The following is a 19,311-nucleotide window of genomic DNA, read 5'->3' on the forward strand; positions in this document are numbered from 1 at the left end:
ATATTCATCCCATCTCCAATTCTAATCCCATTGTGCAACCCTGATTTCGGCTTAATAAAGCTGATGTCTCTATCGATCATAATATGACCAAAAGTAATCGAAACCCTGATTTTTCGAAATAACCTCTTAATCTTCATCTTTAGACACGCGGAACATAAGGTTTTAATTTTGAAAACTCTGGGGTAAAACTATTAAAGCACCCATTATGACTGACACCACATTGTTCTTATCATAAAACAACTGTAAATACAAATCGTTTGTCGTAACTGCATGCCGTATGTGGAATTCCTTTCCAGCGACCATAAAATATATATCGAGAGCCGGGATCGGTCAGGTACAGCTGTTGGTACAGCTTCTTGTATAACTGCTTGTACAGGATGGCCTGGAGTGACTAGTCTTGGTTACTAACAAAAAGAATGAATTCAAGGCTGTATGAATATTGTTTATCCTTTTATTCTCCACCGATTATGTTTTGCTTTTATTTATACTTTTCTTTTTATAACTGTAATTAAATTGTATAACTTTCTCTTTGTGCTGTTTGGTATTTTAAAAACAAGTATATTTTATTACTTCTAAAGAACTTGCTAGTCCTAGGTTGATATCATGAATATGTTAACTCTTTAAGCTTATGTAGTCTATTAAAACAGGTCTCGAATTTTTTAGTTTTATTTTTAGTTTTGGTAAGTTAATTTTTATTTTTTATATGCTTTTTTGATATGAATAATTTTCGTAGTTAAAAATCATTATGTAACATATATTTATCGACAAATATAAAGTGTAAGAAAGTACCGAATGGACCTAACTTCTCCCATTAAAAGAAAGAACTGATTCATTCACCGTTTACGGATTATTCTGGGACATATTACGTGCATCCAACAACGTGCTAATGTTAACATAGTGAGATTCGGTAACTCTTTTTATTTTTAAGTTTTCTGTTGTTTGTTCTAGGCAAATCGTAATTAATGAGTTTTCTTTATGTTCGCGTTCTTGTTATTGCTTGTTTAATATAACCGAGTGTTAAGGAAAATATTGTATATAAATGACTCTTCCTGCATCAAACATTCAGTTCAGGGTCTGTTCGCCCTATAATACGTGATCTTCTTCTATTTAGTGGACGTGAATTTGTGGCTCTTCGCGCTAGCCAAGCCACACCCACTGGCAGCAGCCTCTTGAAGTCTTGCAGGCAGTGCCTTCAAGATCACTGCTCCGTACAGCGCAGCCACAGCGATCCACTGCCACATAAATCTAGCGTCGCTTGCCGCCACAGGATGTGACTCATCATATTTACATATATTATGATCCGTCATTAGCATAGGCCTACGCTCCAACGGACACATGGCTTTCGCTGTTTGCATTTAGTGACAAAAAACAAGGATCATTAGGGCGCTTCCAACTCCTTGGCGAATCGTGACTACGGAGTTCCTCTTTTTGGACCATTGTTATGACGGACTTATAAATATTTAGTGCTGCTTGCCCATTGATACGAGTTACCATTGATGATTGTCAAACACTGTATTTGGCCGCAGAAGTGTCGTGTAGTGATAACGACACGTGATGATTTACTGCCGTACAACAGACACTCGCCAAGATCACCGTTATGTAAATTTTACAGCCGGTTTCAAGCTGTAGCCGTATCGAATCGTCCGGTCGTACGAGGATCTCAAGGCGTATTCGGAGGAGTCGGCTTTCACTATGCATGCTAAGTATTTTAAAGGATATATTTTATAAAACGCTTTCATTTTTAGGTTTTACTAAACGAACTAGGATAAACAACGTTAATATCAGATCAATGATAGAAGTTTTGTACTTCTCTTAGGGGGTTTAAACAGAACAAATTAATGAAAACAAATATCGTTGTAGAACTAATTGTTAAACCTCAAAAATCAGTTCATGACATTATAACTCTTTCGAAACATTCACACTCTTACATGTTGTGTGGTTCATTGATAAAAGATAAGTGGTTTTAAGCCCACGTCCACTTAGTTCCCTCGGTTCCTAGGTGACTGAAAATTAAATTTAACTCTCTGAAGATTAGTTAATCTTAGGTAGTAACAAGAATAATACACAGGGCATCCTCGTTCATTCCACACGTATTTAATCTTAATTTGTCTTTGAGTGCAGTCATGTGGTTAAAAAAATATTAAACGTCCAAAATATTAATACACTTTAATATACACTTACTCCTTCTATATTAAATATTTTTATTTCATCTCTATTTTTAATTTTTCAAGTCATATAATATTATAAAATTTAATTAGGATGCTCGTAAAAACAATTCAAACTCAAACACAAATGGGGTTAAAAATCATCCAAGAGTAAATTAGAACAATTTTAATTTAAATAAATTAATGGTGTATTGTTTTATTAAACGTTAGCTAGAAATGTACTGGTATATGCAGAGCCGCAACTGGAGGGGGGGGGGAGCAGGGGGAGTCGTTTGCCCCGGGCGACAAAATTATAGAAGGTCCAAAGGTCCAGTCGTTACATTAATTATGTATATATAATTGGCCTATGGTTGTATATGAGGACAAAATGGGGATAGCAGAATTCTACAAGTTTAAATTTTGAGACCGGGTTGACCGTTGAAATCATCGGTCAGGAATTCCGTGGGATTTCAGACGTGGTCATATCAGGTTCAAGTGCTCTGCATACTTAGCGACGGTAAGCCTGGTTGGTACAAAGCTAAACATTTCTATATTGCATCACGGTCTAGAATCAAGCCTTCTAGGCTTAAGAAATGTGTTTGTCAATGGCCGGAGAATTCAGGATCAAACTATTAGAAGTGAGCCAAAAGAAGAGGACAAAAATACTTATATGAGTATATACCTCACAATATAAAAACTATAATTACAGGAATTTTGGGAGGACTTTAATAATAATGGCTATAACAACTACAAAGTTGAGTTCCGGAATGAAGAAATTTGCATTTACATACACCTCGTAATGCTTGGTTGGCTTTACTACTTTGTATGATATCCTTATACATAAATACAGTATATAATTCTATTTGAAACAAATAGCATTGTTTCAAAACATATGAAATCAATAAGTTTTGGTTTATTTGTTTTTAAATATACATAAGTTTTAAATTTTCTAATCTTGCTTCAATATAATTCAGGTATTTAAAATGTTGAGAGAGTTTTATTCCTCGTATATTCAAGAATTGTTTTTCTAAATGTTCGAATTACCTTTATTCATTTCTCTACAAGTAATAATGATAAAATAAGCACGTGTTTCATTGAAAGCAAACTTTAGGCATTTATCAAAATATAGAAATATTCGATTTCTATGACAACTATTTTCTAAGTCATTTTGGCGAATGGACTGGTTTGTTTCTCTCAAACAGATGATCTTCCTGAGATTAAATTCGAATAAGTTTCTGTAATTAGCATTTATTTCTCTATCGAAAGTTATATTCTAGATTATGTATCAGTATATGAGAAGATATTGCATTCAATAATAAACTCTTTTGCCACTAAAAACGATGAGGCTGTGTGCTGTATGCTTTACGAATAAATTTTCTGCCACAAAATCCCCATATGGATGCGGACGTATTCTCTAGAAAGTAAAAGGTTATGCATTACATATCTTTTCATTCAAAACAAACTTTACTGTTATTAGTGTTATTATACACCTCCATTTGTTATTAATGTATACGATCCTTACCTTAAGTTCTCTGATAAGTTGGTTTTGGTGAATGAAACGATGACCCTTGGCCCCATATTGCCGGCTTCCACATTAGGATTTCAATTCAGCACATAAGGCTTTCGCTTAACGAATCTGATCCATTATCATGAGGCATGAAACTGGTCAGTGAAAGCCCAAACAGATCTGGCCAGGACACAAATTGGAGGCGACGCGTTGGGAGGAGTATAGGGAGGGGGGGTGGCGTGGGGGGTAAATGTGACCGGAGACAGCATAAATCACAATCACAGGCGGTAGTAACCGTAAACTGGTGTGATCAAGGGTCAGGTGGCTCAGTCACAACAGTCATAATCACGTCGTCAGTGTCCCGCTGGATTACCGCGGCCATGTATCTTACCCGGAGACTGCGGTCGCCAGTCCGCGCCGCTCAGGAACCGTACCGAAAAGTGGCAATCAAACATTAATACGACTTGACTGTGTTGGTTGTGCATTACTCTTACACTATGGAGGATACAATACTAATTGAATTAATGGACTTGTAAATAAAAAATAAGACCGGTGTCTGGGTGCTATTAGAGGCTTTCAACGGCCTCTGTGTCTAGGCCGTAGGGACATGTTTTGTTTACTGAATTTAACAAACATGTTCTGAATTTACATATTCTGAATTTAAGAAATTAAGAAATAAATCAACCACAACTACAACTCATCTCATTTAAAAACAAACATTTGGAAGTCAATTCCAGCTAACATGAGACTATCTTACCTTTCGCCTTGAACCCATACAATTAGTTGTTTAAAAACAGTCATGCACAATTTTGATTTTCAAGTGTCATAAAGTGACTGATTCCCTTCCTTGAGTTGCAAATAATTTGAAGGAATTACCATTAAAACCTAGCATATCAAAACAGCAAAAAGGAATGAATAGTTGATGTTTGTGTGTTTGAAGTTGGAATGTTTCTCAGCAAGTTTTTTAAATGTCTAATAACATATTTAACATTATGATATTACGTAACCGATTTTCAATAGATTCAAAAACTGACATTTATCTCTGTGTAAAAATTCAAATACATAATAAGAGATATATATATATATATTTAGGTAAGAACATATCTCTTATTATGTATTTGAATTTTTACATATATATATATACCTGTATACGCAATTTAAATAAAAATTCAAATTTGATTTTTTCCGTATGTGTTCTCCTTTGTATGTTAAAAATGTTTTGTATACGTTTCTGGCTATTTCGGGTACAAAGATTAATAGACAAAGATAATTGTGAAGATAACATAAATGAGCAGTAATTGGAAATCACATACTAAACAGTGTTCAACGTATGAGTGTAAGCAATGATAGTATCCATATTCGGAAATCAGCAGTTCCATGGCTATGTCTGAACACTATCGTTGAACACAATTTGGTTAATTTGGAAAAATCACCAGTTTAGTCTCAACGATCACGCCCGGAGATATCGTTCGTTTTTAGGGAAGCAACGCCTTTACAGAAATATGTACTATACTAACCCTAAACTACTTGGGTTGGTATTATGAAAACTGGTTTCCGTGTACAACTAACAAGTTATTTCTAGTACTCTAAAAGAAACTACTGTCCGACGCCGTACTTGTATACAGGGTGTCTTTAACTTACTGTATCAAACTCCATCATATGCTATACTGACTATAAACTAAAATACTGTGTTATGTAGTGTACATTCTATGTCAGTTTTATAATCTGGTCACTATCGAGACATACGAGTCTAGAAAAAACAGTCAGTTCAATGAATTGGATTTAAAATAGTGCTTATAGGTGTTAGAATTTTTCGTCCAAGAGAATTGGCAAAAATTAAACATCTCGACTGCAAACCTCAGCTACGTCCAAGAGCTGAGAGCTAATTTCTGTTGTTACCTGGAGTTTATGTCATATCGACATCGAAATCTTCATTAAGAATAAAACCGATCGCCAGCTGACTTAGTTTTGGTAGGATACTGAAAAGGTTGAAACTATATATTTCCATATGTCACATTTTAGCTTGATATCCTTAATACCGACCGTCAGATACGTAAATAAGATACAATTATTCATGGTCTGGCGGTTTGTTATAAAATATTTAAAGCTGAAAAGTGTCTCTTATACCAATTTTGTCATTTGAATTCTACCGCTGCATAGTAGATATGAAATAATAACAGATTTTACTAGAGTTTCATGAATATTATAGAACAATTTAATTTATCGTTTACAAGTAACATAGAGAGTAGGTTATTTTCTAATGTCCAATGTTCTTAAAGAAACTACTACCAGAGACCCTACTTATATACAGGGTTGTCCCTAAATTACTCTGTCAAACTCCATCATTTTATCTGTGTGGTCAAATTAAGTAAGAAATGTCATATAAAGTACAATTCCATCTTGCTTAGTTTACAGTCTGTCTGTATTTTTGTGTGATATAAAAGAAAAATGTATATCTTTAAATTGAATAAAGGTATACACTTCAAACTTCACAAAATATTTAGCTTAATTAAGACCTGTTTTAGAAAAATATCGTATCAGGTTTCTAAATGGTGGCATTATAAAATTAAAACTATTATAACTGAAAAAGATGGACTTTATGAAAGATTGATACCAAGTTTATTTCGATACGACAAATAATAACCAAACAGTAAAGGAGTTACAGCACCACCCCTCACTTAAAATGCACTAATTGTGTTATCAATGTTGTTAAACTGCTGATTATAAGCATCTGATTGATGCGTTTAACGGTTGACTTTACGAGCTCATTGTTGCTATTTTGTACACAAAGTTGTAAAATCTGTTTCTATGCAGTAAATTTTGTTTTGTCTAATATATATAATGATATAAAATAATTAAATTTTATTTAATTTGCTTATGTCATGTTATTTATTAATTTACACCATTTTATTAATATACTGTTGTCTTACTGTAAATGATATTGTTTGCGAAGTACAATCAACAATGATATCAATGGCCTATAACTTTAAATTGTAAATTAGCTTACATTTAAATAAATAAAGTTTAATCTAATTTTATTTCACAATTTTTGTTAACCAACTCATTCAAAGTAATACAAATATGTAATTAAAGTAATAAAATATAGAATCAAAATATTGTGTAAGCAAATGTTTTAAGTGGTATTTGATTAAAATACATAAATAAATAAAACAAAATTTAAGAATAAATCTGCATAATAATGTGAACTTCATACCTTTATTCAATTTGTCAAAGATAATATAACTTTTCCCTAAAAAAACATAAGCAGATTAAGAGACGGTAAACTAAATAAGACAGGACTATACCTTATATGACATTTCTTACGTCAATCAAATACCACTTAAAACATTTGCTTACACAATATTTTGATTCTATATTTTTATTACTTTAATTACATATTTGTATTACTTTGAATGAGTTGATGACAAATCAAATTGTGCAGGTTGATAGAGTAATTTGTGGACACCCTGTGAATGATATCGCCTAAACGACGCTGATCGGTGTACAACAACTGAAATCTGAATTAATTACGTTATTTATATATTTATTTAGCGCAACTATATTTTTCCTCTGATATGAGTTCTGGAGCATACTACCTTTCCTATGAGATACCCGCCAGATGAGACTTTTTAATCTGGTAATAAAATGTACTAACACCACAGGCATTTCAATCTGTGGATTAAACATGAGGACTAACCGTGGCTTTTTAACGATTCTGACAAAATTGCACATAGGTGAATATAGTTTGAGAAAATAACTTTGTGAAAGATCAATACTTCATTTTTATAACTTAAAGTGTTGTACGACTGAACCTTATAATATTAGGACGTCTGGTTCTGCAAGAGTTCTCCTGCTTATGTGTTAATAGTTTGCGGGAAGATCCGTTGTATGTACGATGTGTGAGTACGAGCCTAATACAAAACAAAAATTAGTTCTACACATTGTTATGATATATTTAAGTAGATAACAGTTTTAGTTATAATAAACCATTGATAAAATGGGTTATGTTCGAATTACTTGTTTAATAAAAAGAGTTATTTGCAATTTATTCATCCAAAAAGGCACTATGTGTAAGTTTAAAAAACTATGTGCAATTACTTTTTAGACGTTATGTACAAAGTATTGACAAATTTCCATCGCCGCAACGCGATGTTAGTGTCTTATGCACAAGCTGTTAATCCCATTCTTAGAAAATCCAACAAATTTAGCACATTTCGCATTTTAAAAATAGATTTATCCAGGTAGTGCATTTCTTATATTATGTACGAGTTGTATAAGTTATTTTTTATATACGAGTTGTTCGTTTCTTTGTCATTGTAGTTGAAGATGAGTAACTTTGGTGCACACATTGTTCTTTATTTGATTCTCACATAAAGAACATGGAACTAAATAGTACATAAAACATATTTGTTTCATATTAAATTGCAGTTTAACGGTTAATAAAGAAACAATTTAGGTCTAATGCGGGTTTGCCCCAGTGCGTTAGTGAGTAACACAAGCAGAAAGAGAGTTTGAGCGAAGATGAGACTCTGAAATTATCGAGAGTTCATGAAAGTTAGAACGGAACGGAGTGGTGCGGTTAGTGGCTGCATATTAGTGCCGACTGCTGCCTTATCGAATGTCATAAAAGTGAGATGCAATTAATGTAATAACTGTTAGTGTGGCCTTGAACATATGGCGCTACCGACTATAAATGTTTTACGGCTGCCAACACGGCCCACATGACTGGCAGCGCACGTCTGGGGAACTTGGGGCCAAAGTGGTCCATTTATGTGTACATAGTATGTCATTAGGCGGCTGACGTCAGAGAACCATGCATCCATTGAAAACTGTATGGTGGATAGGTATTAAAAACTTAACATTAACCAACATTTAATTTGTAAACAAATGAAAAATCTACAAAAACACTCTTTGAGCGAGTTTCATGTCATTACAATGTAATTTTCATAACATTTTATACCCGTTTGGTACACGTCGTTTGGTGCACGACGAATCGACAAAGACCAAATATACAATATAGAGAGCTCTGCTTATTTATAAGAGTATCCACATGATGAAAATAACTATTTTTTAAGAATATGCCTTAGAGATGAAATTTTAAATTGTTATAGTATTTACAATACGTTTAGAGGTTTAAAAAACGTATATTAAATGTTTTTACAAAGTAGGTTTTTAACTAAATGATTCAAAATATTCCATTCCCGGCGGAATGATGATTGACTGTACAATTGTGATCCAAAAATGTTACAAAAGTTCCGAACATGTGTAAAAGTCTGACGTCATAAAGTCTGACTAAGGACGTAATGTTCACAAAAGCTTCCAAGACAGTAGCCCAACGACCAGGAATAAACTAAGGCTACTGTAGGTGACTGTAGCCTTTTTAGGCTACACTAGCCCTTTTAGGCTAGTGTAAAGGTGACTGTAGCCCCAGAATCGCAATCATCAGCATGCAAGAAACTTCCCTGTAACCGAAAGACTTGAGATAGTTTATACTTGATAATATCCAGAAGAAAATCCAGAAAATGAAGGACCTTGTCAAACACCCGTTTGGAGGTTAGGTTAGATAGTATCAACATGACCTTATCGCGAACTGTTTGACCCACTGCAGAACCTGCCACTGCCAAAAACGACAACAAGTTTGTACCTGCGAGTAACCTTTCATGAAGTTATGGAGAAATGTGGGATAGCAGACTCCCTCATGAGGATTACTACACTTCACCATCTGTAATATCTTTTTTACGACACCAGCAATAGAAACTGTCTTAAGAGCGTGTTCGCAGATCTTTCTTTGGAATCTTCTGTTTAAAAACTTTACCTGAGTCGTATCACAAAAAGTACCTTTATCAATTTATTTGTAAGAATAATGTAACTATCATTAACAATCAATACATAATTAATGATATGAGGTATATATTAATTGCAATATTATATATCTACACTAAAAACATTGATTTTATCAACAAATTAAAAATATTATGTTATCTTTTGGCTTGCTCAAAATTGCTCAAAAATTGTTTCAGATTTATGGTTTTTATTTCTTCCCTTCTATTACATTATTCTTCGGAACGCCACATATAGGAATATAACTTCTTAAACGGTTTTTGGTCATACAATTTATATTAAATCCAAAAGTGGAAAATAAGAAGTGACTTTTCATTCAGTATTTGGAAGGAAGTGTAGATTCTACTACACTGCTGGATGGAGTTCAAAGGCATCTTCCTATACGTAGATCTATATATCCAATCGATTATTAAAACCTAAATCTAATAAAATATACCAATTTGATTAAATATTACATAAATAACATGGGTTTCTTATATGATACTCTCTAAGCACGCCTAATGATTCATCCGATTTGACTGAAACATTGTGCCTAGAAAACATAAAACAATATACAACTAACACTTCTCGTATTAATTTTAACTCCCCCTATATTTTATTGTATTTTGTTGTATTGTTGTTGAGATAAATCATTCATTCGGACATTTTGTGTTGAAGTTTGGGAATTATTTCAATTAGTTTTGAGATCCGACTCTACGACTGCACCACGTAACTTTAATTGTTTCTTTTCAAATATTTGCTACCTTACCTGTCACTCCACAGATGGCAGTTCGACTGCCACTTTTGTCGTCCTTCAATATAAAGCATTGCAAGAGTTGCATTTCTTGTGTACACCCAAAGGCACTATGTACATTTCAGTATAAATGAGATACATCATCAAGTACACCACTATGACGTACCTATATAGTGTTGAAAACATTTTAAATAAAAATTGTTGATGGTATATTATTCTTACTTGTTGAGAATACATGATTAATTCACAATAGATGTTCATTGAGAAGTTTTATTCTTATGCGTACTCCTGTTGTTGTAAACGTGTTTTAACGTTTCTTATTCAGCCATCATATTAGAAAAAGACTTTATCTCTGAATACTTTAAATACACCCTCAGAAATGAAATAATTGTGTAATTGTGTAAATTGTGTAAAATAATCGCGATCTCTAGTATAATCGTTTTTGAATTGGGAGAATGATCAGTAAAAAAACGTAGTTTCTTCCCATTTTTCATTCAACACTTAGACTTGTTGTAGTTCAATTTTCCAATTCTGTTCTGCATTAAATAATTTAAATATAATCAAAATCATACAAATTGTATTGAAAACATTGTTTGTAGAATTCATGAAGCAAAAAAATCCAATATATATAATCGTTTTGTATCCTCATAAATTAAAACGTCACATTTCATCAAACTTGGGCCACTCCCAGTGATTTCTAAGAATGACTAAGGATTGGCAGACACTGATACAGATAACTGATGTTTTAATTACGTTTTTGTCAAAACAAATAAATCCGTTAGAAATAAGAGGGCCTCTCCTTAATTCAACAACTCTAAATCGTGCATGCTTGATTACTTTCAGACTAGAGGCAGGCAAGCTATTCGGTAGTAACAAAGAGAATAACTACTTCAAACTGAGCGTCTAAAAGTACCATTTTTAAACTAAAACTCCCATAAAAAGTAATATCCCATACATAACCTCAAACCTTGTTTATTTTATAAAAGGATACATATCACTTTACGCAAAACGTATCTCAGTCGCCAAAATACTAGTTTTATTTTAAATTATTTTAAATATACGTCTCTTCCTTAGCCAATTCAACTCACGATATACTTTCTTTTCATAATAATGGTGTGACCACTTTTATTTTCACGGAAAACGTATTATTATTCTTTAGAGAAAAAGTGGATGTAATTACCTACATTTTTATAGTAATATGTTAATCTGATCCAGAACAGATTGTGTGAAATTTCGTGCAAGGTAACTCATGTTTTCCTTAAACGTCCTGGACACTTACCATGGCTGAGGACATCAGGAAGAGCTGGCAGCATGAGCTCTCTAAGACTTCTCTCCAGGAGCTGCAGTTATTACCAACCTGAAAAATATATTGGTCCAACTCACTATTTTATAACACGTGTAATCATCCTGGTATTTGTAACATTAATCTTCCTCGATGAACATTACTATTCCTCTGAATTGATTATCATGTCGAATAATTTCATTATTATTATGCTTCTTTAAATGAGCAGGGTATCCTGGAGCAAACTATAATTATTAGTATTAAACATTATGCAATTACGTGGAACTACTTTGACTAATAATTTAGTATTTTATTAATGCAATAACATGAAAATATATTAATCTACGTATATGAGGATAACTGTAAGAATAGAAGTACCATGTTATTTATAAACACCTAGTTCTACCTCCCGGGTCCTTATAAAATTCCAAGAACACTTAAGTCAGCAATATCCTTTCAAATACAATAAATCGATTTCATATATGAAATTAAAATATTTTAAATAAAACACTTTTGCGTAGTTATGACTTAATTTTTACAACATGTGTTGGTTTATATTTTCCTATTAAGTTCGAACTTATGGTTAGTATCATATTAATTTACGACAGAAATAGGGGTAGAAATAAAAACAATAATTCTGAGGTAAAACTCTTTTTATAATTCAAAGAATTTTAATTGGCGTTCGATAGCGGGTATGTTTGGAGTCTACGTTATTTCCTGGTGTAATGAGAAGATACGTTATACTCGTATATTGGGTATCCCAATATTGGCAACTCTTTCTGACCTTTACAGTATCTATATTGTCAGTCTATATAAGCAAATATGTCTGATGAGAACCCTTTAATTGTATCTTTGGGCTTTCGAGTACAACACACCGAAATGAGCTGCATTACGGTATTTTTCGCAAGAGTCGTTTCTGATCTCATAAATTCTTGGGAATTTGGGGGATGCTCCATGATAGAGTTCTGATAGATGCCTAAATATCGACCCTTGCTGTAAAAGAGGATGTAGAGATGGAGATTTCTGACTATATTTCCTCATTGATTTCATCGATACTTGGAAACTATTTTAGAGCACACAGTTCAAAGATCTTTATTCATACAACATATTTTATATTGTCAAGTGCAGTAAGCACGCAGAACGAATTTTTATATTTGGAATACCAACTTTTCTATATATTTTGATCAACTGAGGGAAGTTATAATTACAACTGCTTCAAATGTTCATTTTATATACAGAATGTTCACAAAAAGGTGTCACAAAGCTCTTTGAGTGATAGTACTCATTATTTCAAACAAAAAATGTAACATAAGCATACGTCGAGAAATGTCTCGTTTAGCCAATAGCCGCCATTTTGTGTGTTTTTTTTTAAATATTATCTCTAAACTATTTAAGTTAAATGAACCAAATTTAGCGCATAGGTTTGAATAGATAAGATAAGGTTTTAAAAAATAATTGTGTTATTTTCTTTAATATTAACAAAATGGCGACTGATGAAAACTTTAAAGTTAAATAAGAAAAATACCAGTAGAATTATAAAACATTTACTAGATACCAACTATTTGAACAATTTCGTTAAAACTGCATCGGTGTTTAATACAACGAAATCCGTCAACGCATAAGCGAGCATGACCCCTTTAAATATATGCTTGCACAAGCCGGGAGCGCCAAACATGTCACAGATGAGAGGGGTCAGTTGATTGTTGCTACGCTAAATGCTTGATTATATTTACGCTATCCATACCACTACTGTTCTTATTTTTTTATTTTACTGATTAAGCTCAATGATATCACCATATATCTCATCAAAATACTGGAGAATTTCACAATATGTTCTGTTTGTCGCTAAGAAAATCTATATGATCCAAAATCTTGTTTCTTTATCTGAGCACACATTTTAATGACATACTGATTAAAATAATAAGCAGCTAGTTTTTGCATCAATTTACCTCAGTTAAAATACCATTATATTTTATTTTTTGTGTACTAGTTTTACCATGATATTAATTTTATAACTTTCCCGTATTTCCGTATTTCGCTTCAAACCCTTTATGATGAGTTTTTGAAAAATGTAATTTAAATATTCATATAAAAGAAAAAAATAATAAAAGTTGTTCCTCGTATTTCTCTTAATCAAAAACGAATAAATCATATTTTTATCTCCTCATACTGCTACAAACCAACCTTGAAGTTTCGTGAATAGTTCGCTTAGTATAATATTTGTTTTATTTTAAACGTACTGATTATTCAAGACATGTCTATTTACTAACTAAACTAAATTATATGTAATCCAAGGACTTAAGGACTTCTTTTTCTATTTTACTTGTTACTTCCTTAAAATCACAATTGTTATCTTAACAATTATTATATAATTTATATAAATGTGAAACATTTCCCCCTCACTTCATTGATACAAGGGGATTCAATTATCATTTAATAATGGTGTGCGCAACATTTGATAATTGATAACTTTACAGATATGTACATTGTTTATACTTTATATTTTTCATTTACATTTTCAACTGAAACATCAAAGGCATAATGAATTTATCTGGTGATGAAATAAGGGGATGTATGCAAGCTTGACGTTATTTAAGCAATGATGTATAAAAGGTGGTGGGAGTAAACTCAGTTCCACCATGGTTTTTAAATCTGTAGGACCAGAAGTAGAAGTGTTGTGCAGCACTTTGGAATAAATACGAGTAGTTTAAAATAATACGTATTTTAAATATAATCATCTTGATTATTTTCTTCCTAAAATACAAAGCTTAGACATTGATAGATAAAAAATTCCACGTTTTAATGATGTTTTTATTTAATTTTAAATTTGATATAAATTGAGACGATATGGAAATGTAAGTTCTGTACATCTTTATTTACTTCATAAACGCATTAAATGTCCGGAACTGGCATTGGCTGTATATACTAAGCTTACATAAAAAACCGTACCAACCCAGTTTACATATACATTTGATAATAAGCTCTAAAAGTTGGTCAGAATACAAACCAGTATATTGTGCAGAACATAAATGGTTTTCTTCGCAAATTACATTAAATTATTTTCGTGGAGCACTAAAAGGATACGTTACATATCTTTTATTGTTACTATTGGATCTTATAATACAGTTTTAGGTACCTAATGTGTGTATTTAAATGTCTGCTCACTTTACACTATTGGAGTTCTGTTCATCTTGTTCTGTAGTCTTTAGACTAAATTGTCTTTAACAATTTATTTTCTCATTGATTTTACTTGTATGATTGTGTTATCAAAATTTGGATATTTACAGGACCAGGCATTACTTTGAGGACGACTAACGTCCTTTTTTACAACACACTACAAGGTTCCTTCTATATAGGATAACGGATGTACTGAAAGAAAAATATTTAATGAACTGAACTTCTATAATGGTCTCATTGTGGTCAAATGTTTAAAGGGATAAAAAGGACGAGAAATATTTCACTTGTATGAATAGAGTTTTAACATCAGGGTTTCTACATTAGTCGCCCATTAAACGATAATTATTATTGTGTTCTGGCCTAAATTCTTTTTTTTTATTTATTTAGTGGAAATATAAGTGACCACCTTAAATTCAGTATATCGCTTTTTCCAATCTAAACTTTGTGATAAATTGTATTTAACCTTGTAATAAAACACGTTAAACCCGAATCTGGACAACTTTTTAAAATAAATATAAATTTGTCATTCTCACCAACAGGCACATTGGAAATAAAGACATTAACAAACTACTGATACACTTTTAGATCCAACCGTCATCAGCAAATTTTGGTTTTGTACGCTTTTGTCTGGTTGTACTTTGAGTAAAAATATCTGAAAAAGTAGTTTAGTTTATTCTGATCGCTAAGTAATCGATTGGAAATATTTATTTATTAGCAGTAAATTATATGCAAAAGTCCATGCTTAAAGTTAAACTTGAGTTATAAGTTTCTCTTTTCCATTTAACCTTAAACAGGATAAGAGTGAGTTTGAGAAGAAAATTGAATTTATGTTTCAAGTACAAGTACAACATCCTCCAATTAAATACCCCACTCAGGTTAAATCCCGTTATACGCTTTCAAATCTGCCTCAAACGATCTAAAACTGCTGAAATAGTAATGCAAAACAAGTCTTAATGATTGCTTCAGCGAGTTTAGAAAGTGTTTCTGAACGGAGTGTTACTGATAGCGACAAACTAGAAACATCCTCCGAGATAGTGCCTATCGCGTAATAAAATAAAACTCTAAAGGTTCTGGCAACAAACGCCAAAAGCTGTTATAAATATTATAATCTCACTTACTTATATGTATTCTATATGAAAACAATGGAGTTCCAAGCCCGGCTGACCAGTTGCAAGACCGTTATCTTTATAGTGATAATACGTGATAACGCCATAAAACTGATTCTTCGTTATCGTTTACACTGTAGAATAACGAATTGACAATTTTTAACGTTTAATATGCCTTTGGAAAAAAGATTAAACTAATTTTACCCTCCATTCGAGTATGGAATTCTTCCAAATTCTTTTGCCTATTTTTGTTTTATTTTATTTTTTTTTTTTTGGCGCTAAGTGGGAACTTTTTATAACTAATAACTCTCTGGAGTAAGTCCTGAAGGAAGGTTCAATGATACCTGAAGGGAGTTACTATTAGATGTTAGACCCTCCCTTTATCTTCTCTTCAAAGTTCTCCCACGATCAATTTGCATTGACCATTAACAGTTTTGGCTTAATTTATTCCAAAAGAATACTCAGCGCTTTAAGATCCTACAGCGTTTGGTTGTAACTATATTTCTTCAAAATTTCACGCGAAAGTAAGTATTAAATTACTTTTAAAACACAAGGGTACTTTACGAGAACGTATACCTTAAATGTAAGCTCAATACAACCCTGCTAAAATTTCATTGAAATTGGGCAAATAGTTTTAGAATTCCTATCGTTCGTTAAAACTCATATTTTGGTTAGATGTCTTTCACTCAAATTGTTGTCATCATTTAGAACTATACATAAATATATATATATATATATATATATATATATATATATATATATATATAAATGTGTCATTTCATGTAAGTAGACTTCTGCAGAAATTGTGTGAAATTTCAACTTTATAAAAGTTCAGCGAAGATTTATAATTGTTGACAGTCCTACGCAGAGCAAACCATGAGGCCCACTCGCAACTCAACCTCCTCACACTTAATACGCTTCCCTCACACTCATATACTCTCGCGGGTGGCTATTATCATGGAAGATGGCTCCGAGAGTAATGTCTGGTGATTTTATTATCAGACTGGCACAAGCGCTCCTAGCGGTGGACGGGAGAAGCTCTCCTACCTGCCAGGTCGGACAGAGCCAGTGAAGCCGCGACGGTCGGCCTAGTCAGCGTCGCTGTGTTCTCACCATGTGCCTCCTACTATTTATTTTTCGGACTGTTTTTTTTGTAAAATTCGGACTTTTTATTCACTTAACAGAACGTTTATTTTATTAAAGAGTGAATTTTTACGTTATGTTTACGCGTATCCGCTGTTCTTGACCAATCCGTATGTTAATTTTTTAGTTACTTTTGGACTTTTTTTCAAAATGGATATGTGAAGAAAACTTGTGATTTATTATCCGTATGGTTTCAATATTAAAGTTTTACAAGTTGGAATAATTGGTAAAGAATGGGAAAGAAGAACGCCATCAATTTCACTACGATTCTAGAGACTTTTTTGCCAACGTCTTATTATTTTTAGTTTTGAATCGATTGTCTAGGAAGTAGTTTTCGTCCTTTCAATTCATGAAGAAATTTTTGATCTGAAACAATGATTGATAGGTTATGATATTCGTGCCTAATAATATAGCAAATTGACGTCGTTTTCACGATTTGTCGATTGCACAAATTTTCAGCAATCCAAAAAAGTGAAAAGTGTGGATTTGGACTGTGTAGATGGACCGAGTGGTAGTGATTGTTGATAAGGAGTTGATATCAGTTGGTTGAGAGGAGAGCTGAGAGCGGCAGTATGGAAGCGGAGGCTGAGGACACGGGTACGGACCACCTCCAGGCCGGACACTACAACAATTCTTACACGTGAGTGATATCACTGATAACGTTACCAACAGTTGGTACTGCGGAGAAATCTATCTAAATAGATTGTTATTCAATACAATTCAGTTTCACGACAGGTATGCCTGGCTTTTGAGTAGTTATCGAAAAATTATAAAATTCTTGTGAATTCATACATAAGGCCGATAGAATATCAGCTGGCCCTAAAATCATCAATAAATGGAGTGCTCTGCTTTGTTAAAAACGTTGTAATCATCGCTCCAATAAATTAAATTAATATATTATAGGACTGCACTATTTTCCCATATACCAACAAATGTCTATGATATAACTTACTACAAACCGACAAATTCAAATAATTGTTAATGACTTCCAGTGTTTTTACCGTCTGGAAAGATGAAAGATGAAATTCGTTTATTGTGCATGAATGACGTTTAACTATCATTCATGCACAATAAAGAGTTGTATGGTAAATAATTAATGTAAACTCAAAAGTACATTTTTTAAATAGTTTATGCTAACAACTAAAAGCTTTTCAACAGTGAAATTGTATTAGCGGATTTTTAAACTGTTAAACAGAATATCTGTTTTATCTCCTTTCAAAGTAAAAATGAAAGAGATTAGGTCTATTATTAAAGAAACTTCCGTTTAACATGCTTAAACAGTGTTCAATTATATACTATTTAATTAAATACACTCTTTAATTAAAGGTCGATAATAATTAACTCGATGTTAAAGGTTTGAGCTTTCAAAAACTTATTTTACTTACGAGGAGTTTATATTTTACTTACACATAGTGCATGAACTAATGTCGCTTTCACGGTTTTTCTCCATACAGTAGTTATTCAGCTGTAAAATTGTGTTTACAGGAAAATTCTGTGACTGTTAAAGCGAGCGGTCTTAAACACGGCGTTGACTAATTGTCTGAAATCGACTAAATAATGAATTGCTTAAACATCAAACATAATATGAATTATTACATTCACAATACCTCTGTAACTAAAATCGTAGTCCGCATTCTATTCACTTTCGCAATGTAGCGTGACAATTTCAATCTCAAAAATACCCGAAAATAAATCTATATGGAAATAAACAAAATTCTATGTTTAATAGTTTTTAAAGTGTTATAAAACGAACTATAGTAAAAAGCCCAAAGTTAAACTGATATTGTAATTAAAATTGTGTGTTTCAATACCTGAGCTCGGTTGCGTTATTTACACATCTTTAATTATATTTATAAGGAACGATCTGAAGAATAGATTAAATGTCTATATTACTTATTCTCTTTAATTGTATAAATACTAGAAAATAAATCATTATCTGTCTTGCTATGTTTATAATTTTTGTGATATTAATCATTATTTTCTAGTACTAATTGGAAACAACAAAATTAGTCCTTTTTAAATATTACAAGTATAAACATCTAAATTAAAATGGGATTTTCCATCCATCATTGATAATAGTTTAATAGTGTAGGTAAACTATTCAATGGCCTTTAGGGTGTTTTAGAAAGTATGTTACTCTACTTATAATCACTAATATATGATTTTAATCATTTTGTTTAATTCAGTAACAGTACTATTGGTATTTGTTATTAATGAAGTAATTTCGAAGTTTGCTTGATGTTTATTTGTGTTGAATACACTGTTTCAGTAATAAAATACAATCTGGAACATTACGTTTTGTTTTGATAATTATTCGATAATATATAAAAGTGCCTATGCTTACTTCAGTTTATACTTTAGTTAAAGTAAACAACTAT

General features: G+C 32.2%; 1 protein-coding gene across 1 annotated transcript in view; it reads left to right on the top strand.

Annotated features, from left to right (window-relative positions):
• The first annotated feature begins 16,834 nt into the window (after window positions 1-16,834).
• LOC124365430 (putative transcription factor SOX-15) overlaps window positions 16,835-19,311 on the top strand; it is a 166,053-nt gene continuing 163,576 nt past the window's right edge. Inside the window, 1 exon segment of the mRNA XM_046821412.1 lies at window positions 16,835-17,573. Coding sequence (XP_046677368.1) covers window positions 17,506-17,573 — 68 coding nt within the window. The 5' untranslated portion in view covers window positions 16,835-17,505.

Source organism: Homalodisca vitripennis, chromosome 1 (assembly GCF_021130785.1).
Source record: "Homalodisca vitripennis isolate AUS2020 chromosome 1, UT_GWSS_2.1, whole genome shotgun sequence".
Lineage (NCBI taxonomy): Eukaryota > Metazoa > Arthropoda > Insecta > Hemiptera > Cicadellidae > Homalodisca > Homalodisca vitripennis.